Source organism: Euwallacea fornicatus, chromosome 5, assembly GCF_040115645.1.
Source record: "Euwallacea fornicatus isolate EFF26 chromosome 5, ASM4011564v1, whole genome shotgun sequence".
Classification (NCBI taxonomy): Eukaryota; Metazoa; Arthropoda; class Insecta; order Coleoptera; family Curculionidae; genus Euwallacea; species Euwallacea fornicatus.
Window position 1 is genome coordinate 2,619,536 of NC_089545.1, and position 18,474 is coordinate 2,638,009.

Genomic DNA, 18,474 nt, shown 5'->3' on the forward strand with positions numbered 1-18,474 from the left:
TAAATATTTATTTAATTATAGCATATTTATTTACGTGTGCTGATCCTCGATACATGTACTTAGAATACAGGATAGCTTACGTCACGCAAATGCGGTGTTGTCTTTCAGTTTCATGGCTCATCTTTGCGGACCTCGGAGTCCAACCGTAAGTCATTTCATTTTTGTCATTTGAGATTGAAGTTTTGTGAAGTTTGCAGTGTTTCCAATTTGATTATTTGAGTATAGTTAATCAAAAATCAAAATAAGTGGAAAAAAGCGTGCGTTGCAGTTATGGAGAAAGTTCGCTGTATATGTTGCTTAAACACTAAAGAAAGTAATAATTTTATACCCCTAGATTATCTTCTATCAGACATCGGGAAGAATGGCAAGTCCATCTTTGAAGTATTGGAAATAGTGACTTCATCTTCAGTAAGCTTTCATTCTCATAGTGTTTACATTATAGCTTTGTTTTGAATGTTAGGTAGGTATAGGCAAATCCGGCATGTACTAATGTACCTACCGGATGGTCAAATTTTAACAGGACACTCCTATTTCCGCAGTAAATAGGGCAAACCTGATATAAAGTTTGCATCACTTGACAGTGGTTGCCTAGCAGGCCTTTGAAATTTGATATATTACCTTCAGTATGATATGCCAATTTGAATGACAACTGAAAAAATTATTTTCAGTCAAATTTACTTCAAGCTTTTCAAGTTAAATGGAAAATACTTAAATCAAAGCCAAGCTACATAATATACAAGCAAAGACTTTTTTTACAAACATCATAATAAGCTTCTATTTCTAGTTGTCATCAAAATGCTGATTTTATTTTGACATATTCAAAATTTTGGATTAAATATTTTAAAAACCATTATTTGAAAAGTCAGAATCACCTTATCAACACCTTAAATGTGGAAAAGCTCCAGTCACTTAACAGAATTTTCATATAATTAGTCAAGTAAGGAACAGATCTCTGAGGTATTTTTCTGTACACAAATAAGGTATTGCAAACCATGTCGATATTTCGAACTTGACAATAGGTTAGAGTGCAAAAGGATTTTTATATTGTTTGGGTTGATTAATTTCCTGATTGGCCTATACTTATACAACCATCTTGATTTAAAATCTCTTAGCTAAACAAAACAGTTAAAACTACTAGTTTTTGAGAGCAAAATAAAAGTAATTTAAATACCAATTACTTGCAAAAGTAATTCCCTGGGCAATTATAGTAATTTAATCTAATTTAAGTAATTAAATTACATTCCTCCAATTAAATCAGTGTAGAAGTAATTTGATTACACAATTTACAATTCAATGGCAAAATGGATGAGGTCCTATGGACCAAACCATTTTTAAAATTTTTTTCAAGTATGTAATATGAAAAAGTATATAGAGATTTCATTTTAAAACATACCACACAAAATATCTTCTCATTCTCTGGAAAGTTTGATTTGAGGAAAAATACATCCTTTAAGAGAATTTTATCACTTACACATTCTCACAGTCATTGCAAATTCCCCAAGGGTTACTGATGTTTCTTTGGCTATAATGTGCTTCAGGGCCTAGTGAGTGATTGCATTAATCAACACAATTCCACAAAATTATATTCTGAAAAGATCATAGCAACACCTACATATGTTCTATGTCTCACTTTTAGATCATAATTTCTGAGGCAGCTGTGAAGGAAATATGTGCGTCATGTATAGTGGCTCTGAAAGCAGCCTACGATTTTATTGCATTATACAAGGAATCAGAGAAATTTTTGAAAAAGTACCAAAGCTCTTCTCATTCAGAAGTTGTGTGTGGAAAGACTGGAAATAATTATTTGTTAATAAACGATAAATTCAAACTAAAAGAAGAACCAATTGACGTTAGATCTGAACCTGAAAAAGCAACTGGTGATGATGATTCTTCTATTTATAACACAGACAAAGATATTAACCTATATTCAGACCAGTCCATTGATCAATTACAATGGGATGAGAGGGAATCACATGTTTACGTAAAGTCAGAAAAATCTGCAAAGTCGGCAAAAATGGAAGACACTGACTCCCTTAAGGAGATATCATCTGTGCTAAAAAAGCAGAAATCCCTCAAGAATTTTGTTATTATGTCGCTAGCGGATGTGGAAAATGGAGACAAAACCGTTGCGAAAAACATTTGTAAACCAACAATAATCAGAGATCAATTTAAAAAAGAGGATATCGCGGCATATGTATGTGACATATGCAACTCCGCTTATGATAATAAAGTTGCATTGAAACGGCACAAAAGTTCTATGCATAATCCGAATTGGAAAGAAAAATTTAAATGTTCAACGTGTAATATGGAATTTCAAACTGGCTCTAGTAAGTACATTTTTTGTATTTTTGATTCTCATAATTTTTATATTTTGTCATTAATCTATTTTATTTATGGTGATATGTTTCGAAAGGTACGAATATTCCATGTTTCATTAATAATGTTAATAATGTATTATATCGCAAGAATAGTAAGAGGCATGTTATAAAACGAAAGTTGATGACCGAGTCACAGGTGAGGTCACAAATTTCAGCGAGTAAAGTAACATGGTAAATTCCCAATGACAACTAACCTGTGAGTTGATTGCGTTTCTTTGGAAAAAGTATTTGGTAATGTTCACTTTCACACATTGAAGTTAGTTACACGACATTCACTTCGGTCACTAAATATCCGCTACACTAGTGACATATCTCACGACACTGTAGAACAATCGAACATGGCACTGTCCCGATTAATAGTTCCGGATTACGAGCACCTGCTTTGTATCCGCACCACCAATCAACTGAATCATCTACGAAATAATATCGCCTCGAAACGCACAAAAAAACTTTAGTTTTTTGTAAACGTACAATTCACAGGTTCGAAACGCGATGCACAATACGAAATTATATATGTATGTATGTATGCATTTGAACATACATTTATATCTACATTATGGAAATATTTCATCCTCAAAATTGGACATCTGGCATCTTGGATAGCCTATTTTAATTTTAATATTTATGCATATTAAAAAATGCGAAAAGTTAATGCACTAAACGAAATTAACCTTGAATAGAAATAAAAAATAACTGCTTTGAAGATCTTACTAGAAAATAACAAATACTTTAATAATACTTTCTTTCTCTTGTATTTGCGAATAAAGACTTATACACCAGCACATATTGTTGGAGAACTGGAATTGCACCCTATTCTCAGTTAAAACTAACTGAGTATAACATTTCTCCTTTATAAAGTGCTCATAAGAAAGTTATTCCTGGAATATTTTACCTTTCTAGGACTTGACATACATTGTACAGTAAATTAGAAAATCTCCAAAATAAATTGTTGCAAGACGTAATCAAATGAAATGTGCATTAATATTTCGGTTGCATTTTCCAGAGTTAAGATTTCACACAGCCTTTAATCACAAAGGCGAAGAATTCATATGTTACTCATGTGGCAACAGATATAAATTGAAACAACACCTTAGGACACATATTCAAAGAAAACACGACAAGTATCGTCAAAAGCCACAAAAGTTTTCATGCCCGACATGTGGGAAGAACTTCAGCAGTTTTTGTGTGTTAATGGTAATTTTCAGAAGTGTTTTAATAAATTTTTCCTCTTGTAGCTGAAAAAGGCATCATTATTTGGTGTATTGAATGACTCAACTGTAACTTTGCTTGTCTTTTTTCAAAAACAGAACAGTTGAGTAAGAGATCAATAATAATTTGTTTATGGCACATCAGTAACGCACATAGAAATAAAGATCGATGTCGCTACTTTCCCCATCCTTTGACTATCGGGTGTAAAAATGTTTTTTTTTTTTTTTAGTATCACTCCAAAGTTCACGACAACTCAAGTAGCTAAAAGCATTACTTCGGATTTATAAAATCGCCATTGGATTTGGCTTCGCTGCCAGCCCCGAATGTCGCCGGATTCGTAGCACAACTTGACAACCCAATTTAAATTCTTGAACTGGGATTTAGTATGGTATTGCGGCCTAAGTTCGGTTATTCATATGTGAGGCTTCCAAATCCTCGGGATGGGCAAAGCTCATATCGTATATTCTATATGAAGTTGAGGACGATCCGAAGGCATCGATGGGTGCAACAAATACATATTTGCTACATAAAAAAATTTGAGATCTATAGATAGATGTTTTTATTTTTCCTTGATTATTCCTAGTTCTTTCACCATTTTAAAAATGCATACTCTTCCATGTTAAGTTCCGCTTTTTCAGAAATCAATTATTTACTATTCAAGTCATTTTCGCTCAGTCGGTTTACATAATGTGGAAGAAATAGTAAAGAATTCAATGGAGCCCTGGGAGATCTTCTGGCCAACATTAATTAGTAATATCCCAGAGGTAATTTCTAAAATTATTCTTCTTTGGCAAAAAGGTAAACACTTGTATTTTATCGTTGGAAGTAAGTAAGTAATAAGAAAATGAAAATACACAACTGGAAAACTTAAACATTTTAATAAATATCTTGATGTCATTCTTTGCTACAATATTTATACGCCCACATGTTTATAATGAAAAATGACTGTTGTTTCTTATAGATTACATTCGTATCATAAAATTCCTTGTCTAATAAAATTTTTAGTAGAGGTTCTTCGATGCCTTTTTAAACTTACTAATTTAGAATTGTCTAGGTACTTATTTATCAATTCTTGATATTCATTACTTCATGCTGCTTTATCTACATAAAAAAACTATAAGTTCTATGGGTTTCAATTAATTCTAAAGTATAAGAAGCACATATATCTAATGTTTAAATAGGTTTGTTGTGACATTTTCTATTGGGAAAAATAATGCGAAAATTATGTATTCTTATATTTGCCTAGTGAATGTCACTAAAGCAGTATGAAAATACACAAATTCTGCTCCTCAATTTGTCAATAGACTACAGTATTAGTCTTAGGTATTTAATAGGTACTTATCTTACTTTCAACAATATAGTTTTAGACTTCACATAAAACAGTCAAAAACAGAAAACTTAAATTAATAATTGCTAAAGTCCAAATACATATTTAACAAACTTCATTCTACCTAAGTCTCGCATTTTTCATATAAGAAATAAAAATATGTTTTGTCAATATAAAAGTAACAGGTTTCTTTAAATGCTGTTTAAAACATTGATTTTAATTAAAGTTGTGCCAAAAAGAATTCTTCTAAAAGAATTTAATACTAATTCTATGATAATTCCCCAATGGGTGCATTTGCCAGCCACAGTGCGTGCAAGAACTGATACAAATCGTCACTAACAGACACTTTATACGGTGTCGGATTAAGAGTTCTTTTTATATCTGGTCTAAGAATTTTCAGAGAACTTTCTACAGTTTGTCTCATTTCTTGCAACGTTTCTAAAGGTTGACATATATGACCTTGATCAAACCTTAAAATCAGCAATTTTTCCACTTTAGAAGGCGTTACAAAGGCTCGTTTGGATTCTTGGAATGGGTGCCTAAACAAATACAAATGTGTTTGAGCACACAATTAATTTTTAAATCCTGGTTATTACCTGCACAAAACTTTCTTGTTCTCTACTGGAGAATCCTCAGAAGACCTTTGTAAAATATCTATCAAGGCATATCCAGCTTCACCATAAAGTCTATACACATCTTTTTTGCCAGGAATAGTCACTTTAGCGACATCTTGACTAAGTTTTATCCGAGGTTGTCCATTTAATTCAACCATTTTGTAAACGCAGCCCAAAGCAGGTTGCTTTTGACATGTAACCTACAGAAAGTAAATTGTACATTGAGTTTAATTTAACTTCCAGGTAAGTGAAATCATGTCAACTTTTCAAGTAAAAACCAAATGAGTATTTGTTAAATTGGGATTTGCAGGGGGTTTTCTTGTGCATAGTCACGCAATAATGAGAATAAATAATGACCATCATTTTGGCCAGAAAACAGCAAGGAATTCAACAGTGGGGAAAAGTGTTTGCAGAATTATTTTTACCATCACTTCCTTATACAATTATCTTCTAATTAGTCCCATTTGTGAAAAAACAAAACTAGTTATACTCACCAAATGAGTGCCAATCCCAAATGAATCAATACAATGCACCTGCTCATTCAAACTTAGAATAGTTTCTTCATTAATATCATTTGAAGCCATAATCATCAAATCCGCAAAATATGGAATGTTGTAGTCTTTAGCAACTTTCTTGAAATATTCTCTTGCCACACAGGACAGATAAGCTAGGTCACCACTTAAACTCAACATTTAACCGCCAATTGAAATAAGCTTTAAAAAACTCACCTATCCAATCTAACACCCAAAGCTTGGTACCCTAATTCATGTAAAGCTAAAGCTGTTGCACTAAAGTTGATTAGTCCACTTTTTATTACATCATAGGTGTCAACTAAGGCCATGAAGCTATCAGGGAGGGCAATGCCAAATGATACAAATGCTGCCAGTTCTCCATCATTTACTTCAGACAATAGTACATTGAACAATGAGACAAGCTTTTTTCTGAAACTTATGGCTAGGTCTAGCAGGTTCTTAGGACACCCATCAGTTTTGGGTGATAATATTTTGTTTTTCATTTCACTAAATCCGCTAAATGACGTTATATAAGAATGGGCATGTGTGCCCTTCACAGGAATATTGAAAAGTTTTCCTGCCAGCACATTACTTGTGCCATCAAACCCTCCAATGTATGAATATTTGGATGCAGACAAGCCACCATCTGGGCCTTGTGCTCGGCGCAGTCCAAATTCAAAAAGTTGAAGCTTTCCTGCTGCCATTCTATATCGAGCAGCATTAGTAGCCATTAGACTGGCATAATTCACTAAATTTAGTAATGTGGTTTCAAAGAGTTGTGCCACTATGAGTGGGCCTTCAATTCTCATTAAAGGCATTCTAGGGAATACTACAGTACCTTCTTTAACAGCATATAATTTTATATCCTTGGCAGTAATAGATTTTAAATAATTGTAAAATTCTTCTTCAACATGTAAGGGCAATATTTGCTTAATATACTCAATATCGCTATCTGAATAGCTGAAATTATCCAGGAACTTGAGACACTCTTCTAATCCGGCGAATATAGTGAACTCTCCATGGAATGGATTTTTACGAAAATACAAATCGAAGACTGCTGAAGCTCTGTCTTTCTGAGATTTCCAGTAAGCGTATGCCATAGTAATCTGATACAAATCTGTAAGTAGGGGTTGGATAATACCGTTTTGCCCCATTTTCTTCGTGGGGATGTTGTTATGTACTGAAGGATGAGACATCGTTCAATGGAAATATTGCGTGTTACGTGTTATTGTAAATTGCCACTGCTATAAATACTGTGTCTTCGTGATCTGATTGAGAGTAGGACGGTCACGCAATAATGGCATTTTCTTCCGAATTTGCAAGTTTCAATCCAAACTAATTCAAATTTTGGTGAACTTATTTGTTTTCAAAACTATTTTTCCAATATTTGACTTAAATGTTTCACATATTTGACAAATTGACGTAATAATTGATCTTGACAAGATGACACTTTAAAGGAGCTTTCTTTTTTTAAGTGTAATAAGATTGACTCTGGGAATCAACTATAGGGCGAACAGAATTGTTCGGGGTAACATAGATGTACATATGGGTTCAGTTTGAAAAGTTTCAATGTGAATATCTTTAAAACTTCAGAAGACACAATTTAACAGAGATTTAGTAATATATAGTAATAGTATAGCCCTATGATCTTGAAAAGATGGATATAGCATCGTTTTTAAGTTTGAAGTCCCGTAGCTTTGTATTAGGTCAAAAACGTTTGAAAACATTTAAATTGTCTGGTAAAGCCTTTACTGCCGTCTATTCGTTGGTTGCATCTTTTCAAGAAATGGAGAACTTGTGTATACCGACTCCTACAAGTCTGAAACAATATTCAGCACGTTGAGCTCCAAGATTTCATTATATGAGAAAACATTTTTGATTCCTATCTTATCAAATTCAAGACTTACTAACGTAAGGAGTTTTACACAGCCAAATATACCGAAAAGACTTTTACTGTGCATACATCCTGTATTTGAACCAACCACAGAAATTAAGTTTCTCATCCGATTCATAATTTTCCATATTAAAGTCTTTTATGAATTATATCTATTTCATGTAAGTACTTGGAAGCTCCATCAAAAATTATTTCTTTGCATTAGAACTGAAAAGTATCCATTCATCATTTAACGTTGATGAGTAATTATCCTCTATTTTGATCTTATTTTCCAGAATTTCGTTGTATTTTAGTCTAGCTCTTCGTATATGGCTCCAGCTGCTCCATTGTAATCATGGCTGTAGTCGATAAGATTTATTATTCTAGAAATTTTATTTGTTTTCAATTGGCAAAACAAGCGAAATATATTTGAGATTAAAAATGGTTCTTGAGCGCTATAATGCGGGATTCAATGAACAAATTTGATAATTATTTGGTTAATAACATCGTGCGACTCACGTTTCTGCATGTGGTAAAATGATCGAAAGTCAACTGGTTAGATTATGGAACAGAGCTAATAAGGGTTAAAACCTGTGAAAGAGTAATACAATTCTCCAAATGCGCCCAAAGATATATGTGCGAAAACCAAATTCTCAACTTCTTTTTAAAGTATCTTTCATTTATTTGCAAAAAATTAAATGAAAAATTGAAATAAAATTAATTTCTCAATATTTCCATTCCATGCATGCAGCGGGTATGTATAGACGACCGGGTTTAGCCGTATTTTTTGTTTTATTTGCTATAGCATCATACTTAAAGAGAGCAATACACGCAATAAGTATTATATGAACACACTCTGAAATACTGTAATTTTTATTTTATTTAAATTACGTGCACATAATAGACTTTACTTACGTGCACTTAACAAATCTTGATTGTTTTTGCCATTACTACGGGAAAACCTCGCAATAGGCTGCGAACCGTAAACGTAGAACATTGATTACGCCATTTGCTAGTTACCATCAAACATCAGATAAAATATGAATTTATCCAAGATTCACCTGTGATATTTCAGCGCTTATTGAGGTATTGTTTTAACTAATCACCAGTTATCATAGCTATAGCTTTTCATTTCGAAATTAAATGCGAAATAAATTGTTGCTAAAAATAATATTGTGCGGCTTTAACATTTGCCGGCAAGGGGGATAAAGTGCCCATTTAAAAGCAATTTAAAGTAAAGTGTTAAAAGAAGGAATTAGCCCTATCATTTATAATTCCAAATACATTTTCCGGCTTTTATTTTGTCCTAAAAATTGTATGAGACTGGGGTAATGGTGATTAAATTGCCGCTTCCTGCGGACAATTAATCTTGTTTTGTTTTAAGCGAGCGAAGATGTCAGCACCACCATTTTCTCTCGCCAAATGTGTTCACTCATCTGTATTAATAAATCATAAATTATTATTATTATTCTATAGTTGTAGGAGTGTAGATATATTATATTATATTAACTTCGAGCCCGAGTTCAAAGTTCCGTCTCAACCTACTTATTTTCCTGTCTGTGACGAGAAATTTAGGTGGTTGTACCCTGAAGAAAAATACATTAATCCGGCACACTACATTAGCGGAACACATCATCAGTCATGAAGGTGAAACCACGTTTCAACCCTCATCCCTATTCGATATCCCGGACGGTCGTCAAATGCGGAACCTCCGCCGGAGCTGCTCCAGGTGAACGACCGTCGTCGACCCAGACCGCCACAGAGTGGTGCGATTTGGGAAATTTCGAGACAAGTTTCACCATTATCGTATATGCTTTAAGCACATTTGGGTCCGAATTTTGGGCTTTGGAATACCCAGATGGTAGTCTAAGAAGGAGTATTAATTTGATGGTTAAAATGGCCCACCAATTTTCTTCTCTTAAAAAAAGGTTTCAAATAATTTTATGCAGTAACTTTAGGTGTTCTGTTATTGACAGAGGAGTTAAATTCATATGATTCTTTAATCTTTCTTTTATACCTTCTACTTATTAAATAATTTGGTCCATATTGAGGTTCTGAATGACTTTAGGTTCTTCCGATATATCCTCCTTAAATAATTAATATCGCCTTGATTGAGAGTTGAAATTAGAGTTTTGGAAAAAAACAATGTCAACGGTTTTGTCTGAAATTAGGATTAACGAACCGGAAAATTAGATATTTTTAGCCATCTGGAAGGATCTGGTGGTAAAGCAATAAGTAGGAAAACAGTATTCAAGATTTTTACATTCTCTAACATCTCCTAAATCCCTTCAAAATGAAGTTAAAAGCCGCCTCTCGGATTATCACAACACAACAACTCAATTAGAGTTTGTCTGCTCTCTTTTGCGGCGCTTTCGGCCCTTGGCGTACTTCAATCTTCACTGTGCTTGAGATGAAACTCCCGAGTATCAGTAATGAATGGCAAAAGTGAAATAGAACTTGAAAAGTCGTACTAAAAATATCATCTAGAACAGGACTCTTTGAAAAGAGTCAGCAGTTATTTCGAATCGAGATAGAGCGATCATGAAAACAATGTAAAACGGGTCGGAAAACAGTTTTCCCGATCCATTAGACCAAATTTTGGGTCTTGACCGACAAAACGTCACTTTCAAATATGAAATTTGAATAGAAAGTGCGTAATTTCTGGCTTGCCATAGACAAACGGTTTCTTTTTTTACATTTCTTCCCGTGATTACAATTTATGTATATCGTGTAGACTAAATTTTGGGATAAGTATTAGTCTAGCTCCCAGACTATTAAGAAAAAAGACAGGAAAACCCTCACAAATTATTCTGGTTTCCCCGTTTCTTAGCATATATTGCCCCTTTTCGCTTACTTTCATGTGCAAAAAGAAGTTTGTTGCCACGACATTGATTGCTAATATATGAATTCCTCAATTCACTTTTTGCCCTACTCACAAAACCTGGGAACTGTATTTCTTCCATTATTATCTTTAAGCCCGTTATTGATATCGTCAAAGACAACTAAGAATGTGGATATGAAAAGTTAATTTCCGGTTTTGCAATGAGCAACTTTTTCCCAAATTTCATAAAAATTGTAATATATTTTTATCGTGGTTTCTATTGTGCCTTCAGAGTGATGTGGGTTGAGAGTTTTACAATTTTAAATATTTTATTTCCCCATAACGCATTTTCTCAAAAACCCTACCAGTTGAGGCTCTAATTTTATGCATTTAAAGAATACATGAGCTTTGAAAACCCCAAAATGGATACTAAATTATTGCAATTGGAATTTTTTTTAATGGAAATGGGGTGGGTCTCAGTGACTTATCAAAAACCTAGACATCGATGCAAATACTTTCACATTTTATTAAAAAGTTGCGGAAATGATCATAAATAAAGCGATCTGCTGAATCCATATATACAGGGGATGCCATTTGAAAGTTAAAAGCTGTGGCCACTTCCCAATATTAAATGATTAAAGTGACAGGGTGCACCCATGTCTTGTTGAATTTTTATTAGAAATAACATTTTATTAGGAACGTGCTGCATTTCTAGCCTTATTCGTTTAGTAAAACATTTCGAAATATAGCAAATACTTATTATAGATATTTACGTAACAAGTGCAGAAAGAAACATTTTACTGCATATCGGAAAAAAAATTGAACTCTACTAAATTTCTAACTTCGCTCATTTGTTAAATATCGGCACCTGTCACTTTCCTTTATTTGTGCAGGGGAGGTATTGATGAAAAGTTGGGATTTTTAATAAATTGTAACAATATTGCATGTTCTCCGCGAAAAGGAAGGATTTCTTTTCTTTTTCTACATCAATACAAAAATATTGAATAGGCCGAATCAGCATACGGTTCTACTGGGGACTTTTCCCATTTCAGGTAGCTTCCAGTGCAAAATTAATAGGATTGAATCAGAACGCAAACACGGAAGGGGTTTCCTAGCCGGCAGCAGCGGATGGAAATGGGGGGCTGCAGTCAGTCTGAGGTTGGGGGGAGGGACAGGGGGACCGGCGGCCGGGTGCAGCGGGATCGATGGCCGCCATGGCGCGATGCAGTGGAGAATTTCCTCGTGGAGTTGAGGGGTATGGTCAAAAGCAGAAATTTTAGGGACTTCGCAAATTTCGTTTTTTTGTTATGTGCAGAGGTGTAAGTTATAGCAACCTCTTTAACCCTTAATTGTAATCCTTTGTTTCCTCTCTCCTGAAAATCTTCTGTTCATGTCAGGAAGAACGGTAAAAAATGTTAAAGAGAAATTTTCTGCTTTAGTTTTAAACGATTTACGAAATGTTTGGAAAAATGTGAAAATTGGGCAAAATTTCAATGTCGTACTTTGTAAATTACTTGGGGAGAAAAAAAATTTATCACAGAATTTGACATATCAATTGATATATCTTGTTCCATTCGTAGTTCAACAACCGAGTTACGAGAATCCACTTAAAAAATTTTCGTAAATATAGACCTGGAAATTTTATTTTATAGTTTGAAATATTGTTACAAAGGTGTATTATTTGATTAAGTTTTTAAAGGTTCCATACTAAAAAGCCATCATCGATAAATTCTAAGTTGGTGCTAGTTTTTCATATTTTACTAAATATTTCATGAACAGTTTAAAATTTCATATCATTATGGAGGTTTCCTAAGTGATCGTGACAAAAGGCAATTTTTTCCTAACTTAACAGATCTTGTGCATGCAACAGTTTCAGAGACAGCACGTCCTTTATATGGCATTGATTCTCTAGAATGGATGGATCTCGTATAACATTAATTATGCCACATTTTATAGATTACGATTACTTGCGAGATTTCTGTAAATTCATAATCTGATAACATTATGTCGTTTAACTCCTCACCATTAAAGCTTCAGCTTGTAGTACACCGACGAAGTTGGAAATTAATATCGTGGACATTTAGCGTTCATCTGGTCATTAATATTCATGGTTTTTCTCGGCCTATAGGAAGGAATAAATGGAAGTGAAAATGAAAGTTTTGTCTAATGAAATTTGCGATTGGAGTTTTTTGGGATATTAGCGTCCTCAAAAGTTGAATTTTCACTCTCCTATTTCTGTAGTATCGGTTTCCTGGGCAAATTAGCAGGATTCTACTCAATTTTTTAGTATATTAAAACACAGCAATACATTACCGTATTAGAGTTGAAGATGTTTTTATTACATTTGTAATGTACGTTTACTGGATGACGCGAAAACGGTTAATATCGAGTCTGTGTTAACCTTTAGATCAATCTCGAGATTAAGCTTGCAATAAATTGAAAATTTAACAATAGGTTAAACGAATGCTATGAAACGAGCCTTTAACCATTTTAATCTTTTGTGCCTCTTATAATTTATACAACCAGCCTTGAAGAGATTTTAACCGGAATTTGATTAAAGTTTGTGTTCAAAGTATAAAATTGAAAATAATTATACCCCCAAGAATGTCGGCAAAGGAAATTACTCGAGCTTTTTCCTTGATCGATGCTAAATAATTCTGGAATGAAATGAGTGATTTCTACATTTTCCGTCTGATTTTTAGTCCAGGAAAATGTTGCCATTAGTATGCATTTGAATGTAAAACAGCTGTGATTTCACTAGAGTATTTGGTAAATAATATCGTACAATAAAGTCTGGCGATATTAAATTTAGTACAAGTCTTAATTAAAATTAAAACTAAATAAAGAATAATATTATATTAAATTAAGATTTTTTTAAATACCATTAAGATTAAATATGGTGTATTAATACAAACTGAACATCGACATGCTCTATAATAGTGTATTGAGATATATTTTATTTCAGGGCATATTACGGTAGTTACAATAATTGTTACCTAAACGTGAAATACCAGAACAGGTGATGAATAAAATTCTTTTAATAATTTTAACCTCGAATACACATAGAATTTGAAATAGCTACATCATGTTTGTACGATATTCCATTTTTATTATTTTTAACGGATATGGTGAATTGTTTTCACATTTTTTTAAACGCAGCAATGAAGGCATCAAGGAGATAGAATAATACGTTGTGTAAGTAGTGTCGAAAAGTCACTTTTCACAAGGATAAGTCATCTTGTTGGCTAGGTAACTGAAAATTTTACTTATCAATCTGATTTGATATTTCAACAATGCAGTTCTGATTTCTCATTGTTGCACTGAATTGATGACTGATGAATTACGGAGATAATTTATATCAGTGCAATTAACGTGATTATTTCCATTCTATCTTAAACTGTAGGATTGAAGAATGCAATTCTCGAAACATTGAAGTAGTAATTGTCCGGCACGTAACGATAATTGCCCGCTGGCTATTGATAAGTGCGCGGCGGGCATCACTCAAATGTGTTAATGTTAAGTAAAAATTGAATTTGGACAATAATTTTAAAACATGTTTTCGCATATAGAGCATTATCACGTGATAATTTTCCTTGCTCGCTGAAAATCTTGTAAAGAACTGAAAATTTCGGTTTTGCAGCCGATTTTTTCGACGATGCGTTTCATGAAATTTTCCCAAATACATTTCGTATATCAAAAATAAATCTATAATTTTTGACAATTTTATACTGACAAAATGCTCTATTATTAACTTAATTTTTCATTCACACTGTACCAAGAGAAATGTAAGAGTAGGAGGCGGCTTGGTGTCGATAGAAACTTGCCCCGTAATCTGAAAAGAAAACTTTTTGGCGTACTTTTACTGGCTTTAACGTACCCAATAATATTAAAAGTGAGAAAAGCTTTATTAAACTCAAGTTCTTTCTTAAGAGCTGCTTTATTGAGGGTGAATTCTTTAGTATCGAGGAATTCTTGCATGTCGGTGGAATAATCGAATTTTTCATTGTCTTGGTGCGGATTTATGTATACGTTTACTGTGTAGTCCTGAGCTGTACATTATAGTTCAAATCGTTTCACATAATCGATACTTTCGATAAATATTCCCAAACCTGCTATGCCCTACTGAAACATGACGTCAAATGCCCGTGCCCTCTTCAAGCATGCGAGGTATTCGGTAAGAAGGTTTTGCATTTTTTAGTTATTCGCGATTGAGACGAGGAATATTCAGTGTTTCATATATTTTACATAATGACATTCCGTAATAAGAATTTTTTTTTTGGTTGTGAAGACGGTGACGTATTTGTCATGTCAAAATGTGTTATATCTGACATGTACAATTGAAGTATGTCACATATTTGTCATTTATCAGTCATTGCAACGACGAAGCTTCAGAGAGTTTCACATATTTTCCGAACTGACATTACATTCCTTTTACTCCTGCTACTTTGAGAATTGCTCAGCAATTTTTCTGGCTGCTCTGAAGATAGAACAGATACGTCACCGAAGAGTTAATAAGGATTTTCATTCGACCCGTTAGTGAAAAGTAAACGCTATTTTCAGTTAACTTTAACTGAGAATAGTGTGCAATTCCAACGTTCCAATAGTCTCTACTTGTGTGTGAGTCGTCATTCGCGTTACCAAGAGTTTTTCTTCTAGTTTCACGATAAAAAATAAATGTTTATAATTTCAAAAATTTGTTTTGAGTTTTTCAATAAACTTTGGTGAATTCTGTCGAAAAAAGTTTGATCATTGAGACGAAAAGCAAAATAATGATTTCTCTATCAGGAGACTTACCATTGCACCATTCCTCATTCACTTAACTTTGTGAAATTTGTGAAATAGTGAAGCAATCTGAGATGTCTGTCTGTAATCTAATTTGCGGAGACTATTTTCTGATCACCTGTTCCTACTTCGCGTCACCCCCCATCCGGACTCCATAGCAACCCCCATTTAAAACGAGATAACAGGAAAATGAAGCAGACTCTTTGTAAATACATCGTGCTTTGTCGGTCTCTTTTCATTCAGGTCGCCCTTTAACTTATTAGATATTTGGGACGCACGTTGGCATGTTTAATTACATTCATTTAAGCGTGATTCTTGCTAAAATCTATAAGCAAACTCAACATCTGAGGGGACCTTTTTGCATCCGTTGGCAGGAAGTAGCTGTGGGATGAGCGCTAATCTAAAAACCACCGCAATAGCTCTTGCCCTTACTTATTGCGTTGCCTAGAAGCGTAAAAAGCACCCCCACTGGTTGTCTGTTCTTAGCACTATCTTGTGTGAGAAGGTCTGCCTTAGCCATCAATCAGCGACAAAAGTGTGATGGGGGGCGACCAGGAAGTTAAGAGTGCATAATCCATATAAATCGTTTAAAATAGAGGAACCTCCTATAGAAATTGCATGAACTTGCTTGAGAAAATCTTTGGTGTCCGACTGGTCGGGTCTAAAAAGTGGGCATCTTTAAACCGGTAAATGAACAATTGCAAGAAATATTTCCAATTTGCAGAATAAAAAAGAAAATTAAATGTCCTGTAGAATGAAGACAAACGACTTAATTCTAAGACATATTTACTTGAATATATATGATAAAATTATATAATGAATTTTGAGCCATATTTCACTTTTACAAATTTTTCTGAGAGACCCTGTATGACAATATACAGGGTGGAAGAGTTTTACATTTTTTCTTATATTTTGCGGTTTTCTCACATTCAAATTTCAAATTTGGTACCCCTATTGTCAAAAAACGAAACTTTCAGTCGTGGTAGAAAAGGTACCAATTCTTTGTAGATCCTGGGTTTATTAGCATTCATTTATCATTTTGCAAAGTACCATCATCCTACGAAATATCTCTACAGTGATATGTTGCACCCGGTATATACTGGAATAATCTTAATGAGTTCTGCTAATATCAATAGCTTTAAATAGGGTGTTCAATATGAAAACAAAGTTCGGACGCCTTTTTCATCGGGTTCGGTAGCTACTCTGAAAAATACTAGCCTCCCTCCAAAAAATACTGAATTACAACAGACAGTTTTTGAGATTTTAAGGTTATCTTAGCTTTATTTTCCACCGTGTATAAGTATTACCCTCTACAAAAGGTCACAGAGTTCAGCAGATCGACGAAATTATTGCGAATGCTTTAAGTAACAAGCGTTATTTTTATTGAGATTTTCTGTATGGAGAAGGGCCCAGATTTATTGTGGGCTTCTGTTTGCTGTTCCCGAAATCACTGTTGAATTTCGAGGGAGGGTCGCCCTGCAACAGAGGGTAAAAGCTAAAAAATGCGCGGTTTAGTCCGAGGATCTGGAAGAAAAATGACACGGAAAATATCGCATATCCCAGCTGGGGACAGATTTCTCCAGATTTGCATATAAATGGATTTTTCGCGTTGACAGAAATCTGAAATTGAAGAAAAACTTGAAAAATTATTTACATACCTATATATCTCTACATAAAGCTTTTAAAACAAAATGGCTCGAAAGTCCTAAAGGGGCGAGAAAAGAGGTAGACTTGAACCCTAAACATTTTGGCTTGATATCGGTTAGTTCGCATATCTAATCTAAGCGTTAAATGTAACATTAATCACTGTCAGCTGCCGAAATATAGGAGCAGCAGTGCCCGCTTCCCCTGAAAACTTAGGGAGTTTCATTGTGCTAAGTAGACAAATCCCTTTATGGCGGCCAAGCCCTTGTCCGAATAAAATCCTTATTTTAAATTTGTTCATTGTGGAAAACTTAATGACCATTCACGAGGAAGATTACCTTTATTGAGTGCAGCCCAAAAACGGGTGTCCGATAACAGAATAACGCGTTTAGCGAAATTTCAAAACCACGCGGTTCTCCCTCCCTCCGCGCCAAACAGTAGAGTCATTAACCTGCATCCAGATGTGCACCCTGCTCCCATAAACCCCGTCTGGATTTTGCTGCAATAATTTCGCAGGGGAAAACGCGGGCGAATCCAGGAAGCACCGGTCTGGCGTTGAGTTCAGGGACGGATTATCCCTGCTGGAAAAATGGATGGTTGCCAAGTTATCATTGGATATATCCACAGCGGAGTAACAGAGGAAAGCTGGCACAAAGGGACAGGCAAGTTTAAACTGATCTGTGGTAGAAAAATATAAAGTTTCTTTAATTTGTCACCCAGCCAATAGGCATCCATTTTAAACACAAACGTAATTGTGTGAGAATGGAAAACAGTGTCCAGGGTTCTACCAGAAAGATCGATCCAATCGTTCTTATCAGCAATATAAGATAAACATAAATGTCAAATTTGACAGTTTTGAAAAATGTTAAAAGTCTTCTAACTTGTCAGACTCGGAAAAATCAGTAATTGGACTAATCTTAAAAGTCAAAACAGGAATCTAAAATAATGTGCTTCCACCATATAAACAATACTCGATGCTTTCGCGATCATATATCGGTTCCTTGGTCTATTTATTCGAAGAAATGAGAGAGAAAGTCTAAGAAATCAGGGAATATGATCTGTGCCTGAGCCATACGAGAGATACGGAGAAACAGAATTTCTTTGAATCCTACAGTAAAGGAATTGTTTTCTGCACCAAATGGCGAAGGCAATTGCTTTTAGTTCTTCATTTCAGTAGGTTTATGAGTAAACCAATTTGTTATTATAGATATCTAGTCACTGATCTGATTGATTTTCATCAGTTTCGAGAACTAGCAGCCCTTGCTCATCCTATGAAAATGAAAGTACCATCATGCACGTAATAAGTTCATTCGG

General features: G+C 34.2%; 2 protein-coding genes across 4 annotated transcripts; one reads left to right on the forward strand and one right to left on the reverse strand.

The window, feature by feature from the left end:
* Window positions 1–18: 18 nt before the first annotated feature.
* Window positions 19–4,135, forward strand: LOC136339375 (zinc finger protein 354B-like). Of its 3 annotated transcripts, none has more exons than XM_066282568.1 (4): window positions 19–145; window positions 1,637–2,327; window positions 3,382–3,572; window positions 3,817–4,135. In XM_066282568.1, exons 1-4 carry the CDS (start codon window positions 113–115, stop codon window positions 3,850–3,852), a joined length of 951 nt encoding a protein of 316 aa, XP_066138665.1. In that variant the 5' UTR covers window positions 19–112; the 3' UTR covers window positions 3,853–4,135. The 3 variants fall into 3 exon arrangements, 2 of the variants coding, with proteins under 2 accessions (XP_066138665.1, XP_066138664.1); XR_010732137.1 differs by lacking the exon at window positions 19–145 and adding an exon at window positions 179–460; XM_066282567.1 differs by lacking the exon at window positions 19–145 and adding an exon at window positions 179–408.
* Window positions 4,136–4,446: 311 nt separating this feature from the next.
* Window positions 4,447–7,444, reverse strand: LOC136339371 (nicotinate phosphoribosyltransferase-like). The gene is made up of 4 exons (XM_066282563.1): window positions 6,257–7,444; window positions 6,023–6,206; window positions 5,511–5,728; window positions 4,447–5,453 (listed from the first exon to the last, which is right to left on the reverse strand). Exons 1-4 carry the CDS (start codon window positions 7,234–7,236, stop codon window positions 5,183–5,185), a joined length of 1,653 nt encoding a protein of 550 aa, XP_066138660.1. The 5' UTR covers window positions 7,237–7,444; the 3' UTR covers window positions 4,447–5,182.
* Window positions 7,445–18,474: the final 11,030 nt, after the last annotated feature.

Excerpts from the sequence above, each read along its gene's own strand:
- LOC136339375 (XM_066282567.1), top strand. The coding sequence starts at position 271 with ATGGAGAAAGTTCGCTGTATATGTTGCTTAAACACTAAAGAAAGTAAT. Across the intron at positions 2,328-3,381 it reads GGAATTTCAAACTGGCTCTA|AGTTAAGATTTCACACAGCC; the intron begins GTAAGTACATTT and ends TGCATTTTCCAG. Across the intron at positions 3,573-3,816 it reads GCAGTTTTTGTGTGTTAATG|TATCACTCCAAAGTTCACGA; the intron begins GTAATTTTCAGA and ends TTTTTTTTTTAG.
- LOC136339371 (XM_066282563.1), bottom strand. The coding sequence starts at position 7,236 with ATGTCTCATCCTTCAGTACATAACAACATCCCCACGAAGAAAATGGGG. Across the intron at positions 5,729-6,022 it reads TTGGGATTGGCACTCATTTG|GTTACATGTCAAAAGCAACC; the intron begins GTGAGTATAACT and ends TACTTTCTGTAG. Across the intron at positions 5,454-5,510 it reads AACAAGAAAGTTTTGTGCAG|GCACCCATTCCAAGAATCCA; the intron begins GTAATAACCAGG and ends GTATTTGTTTAG.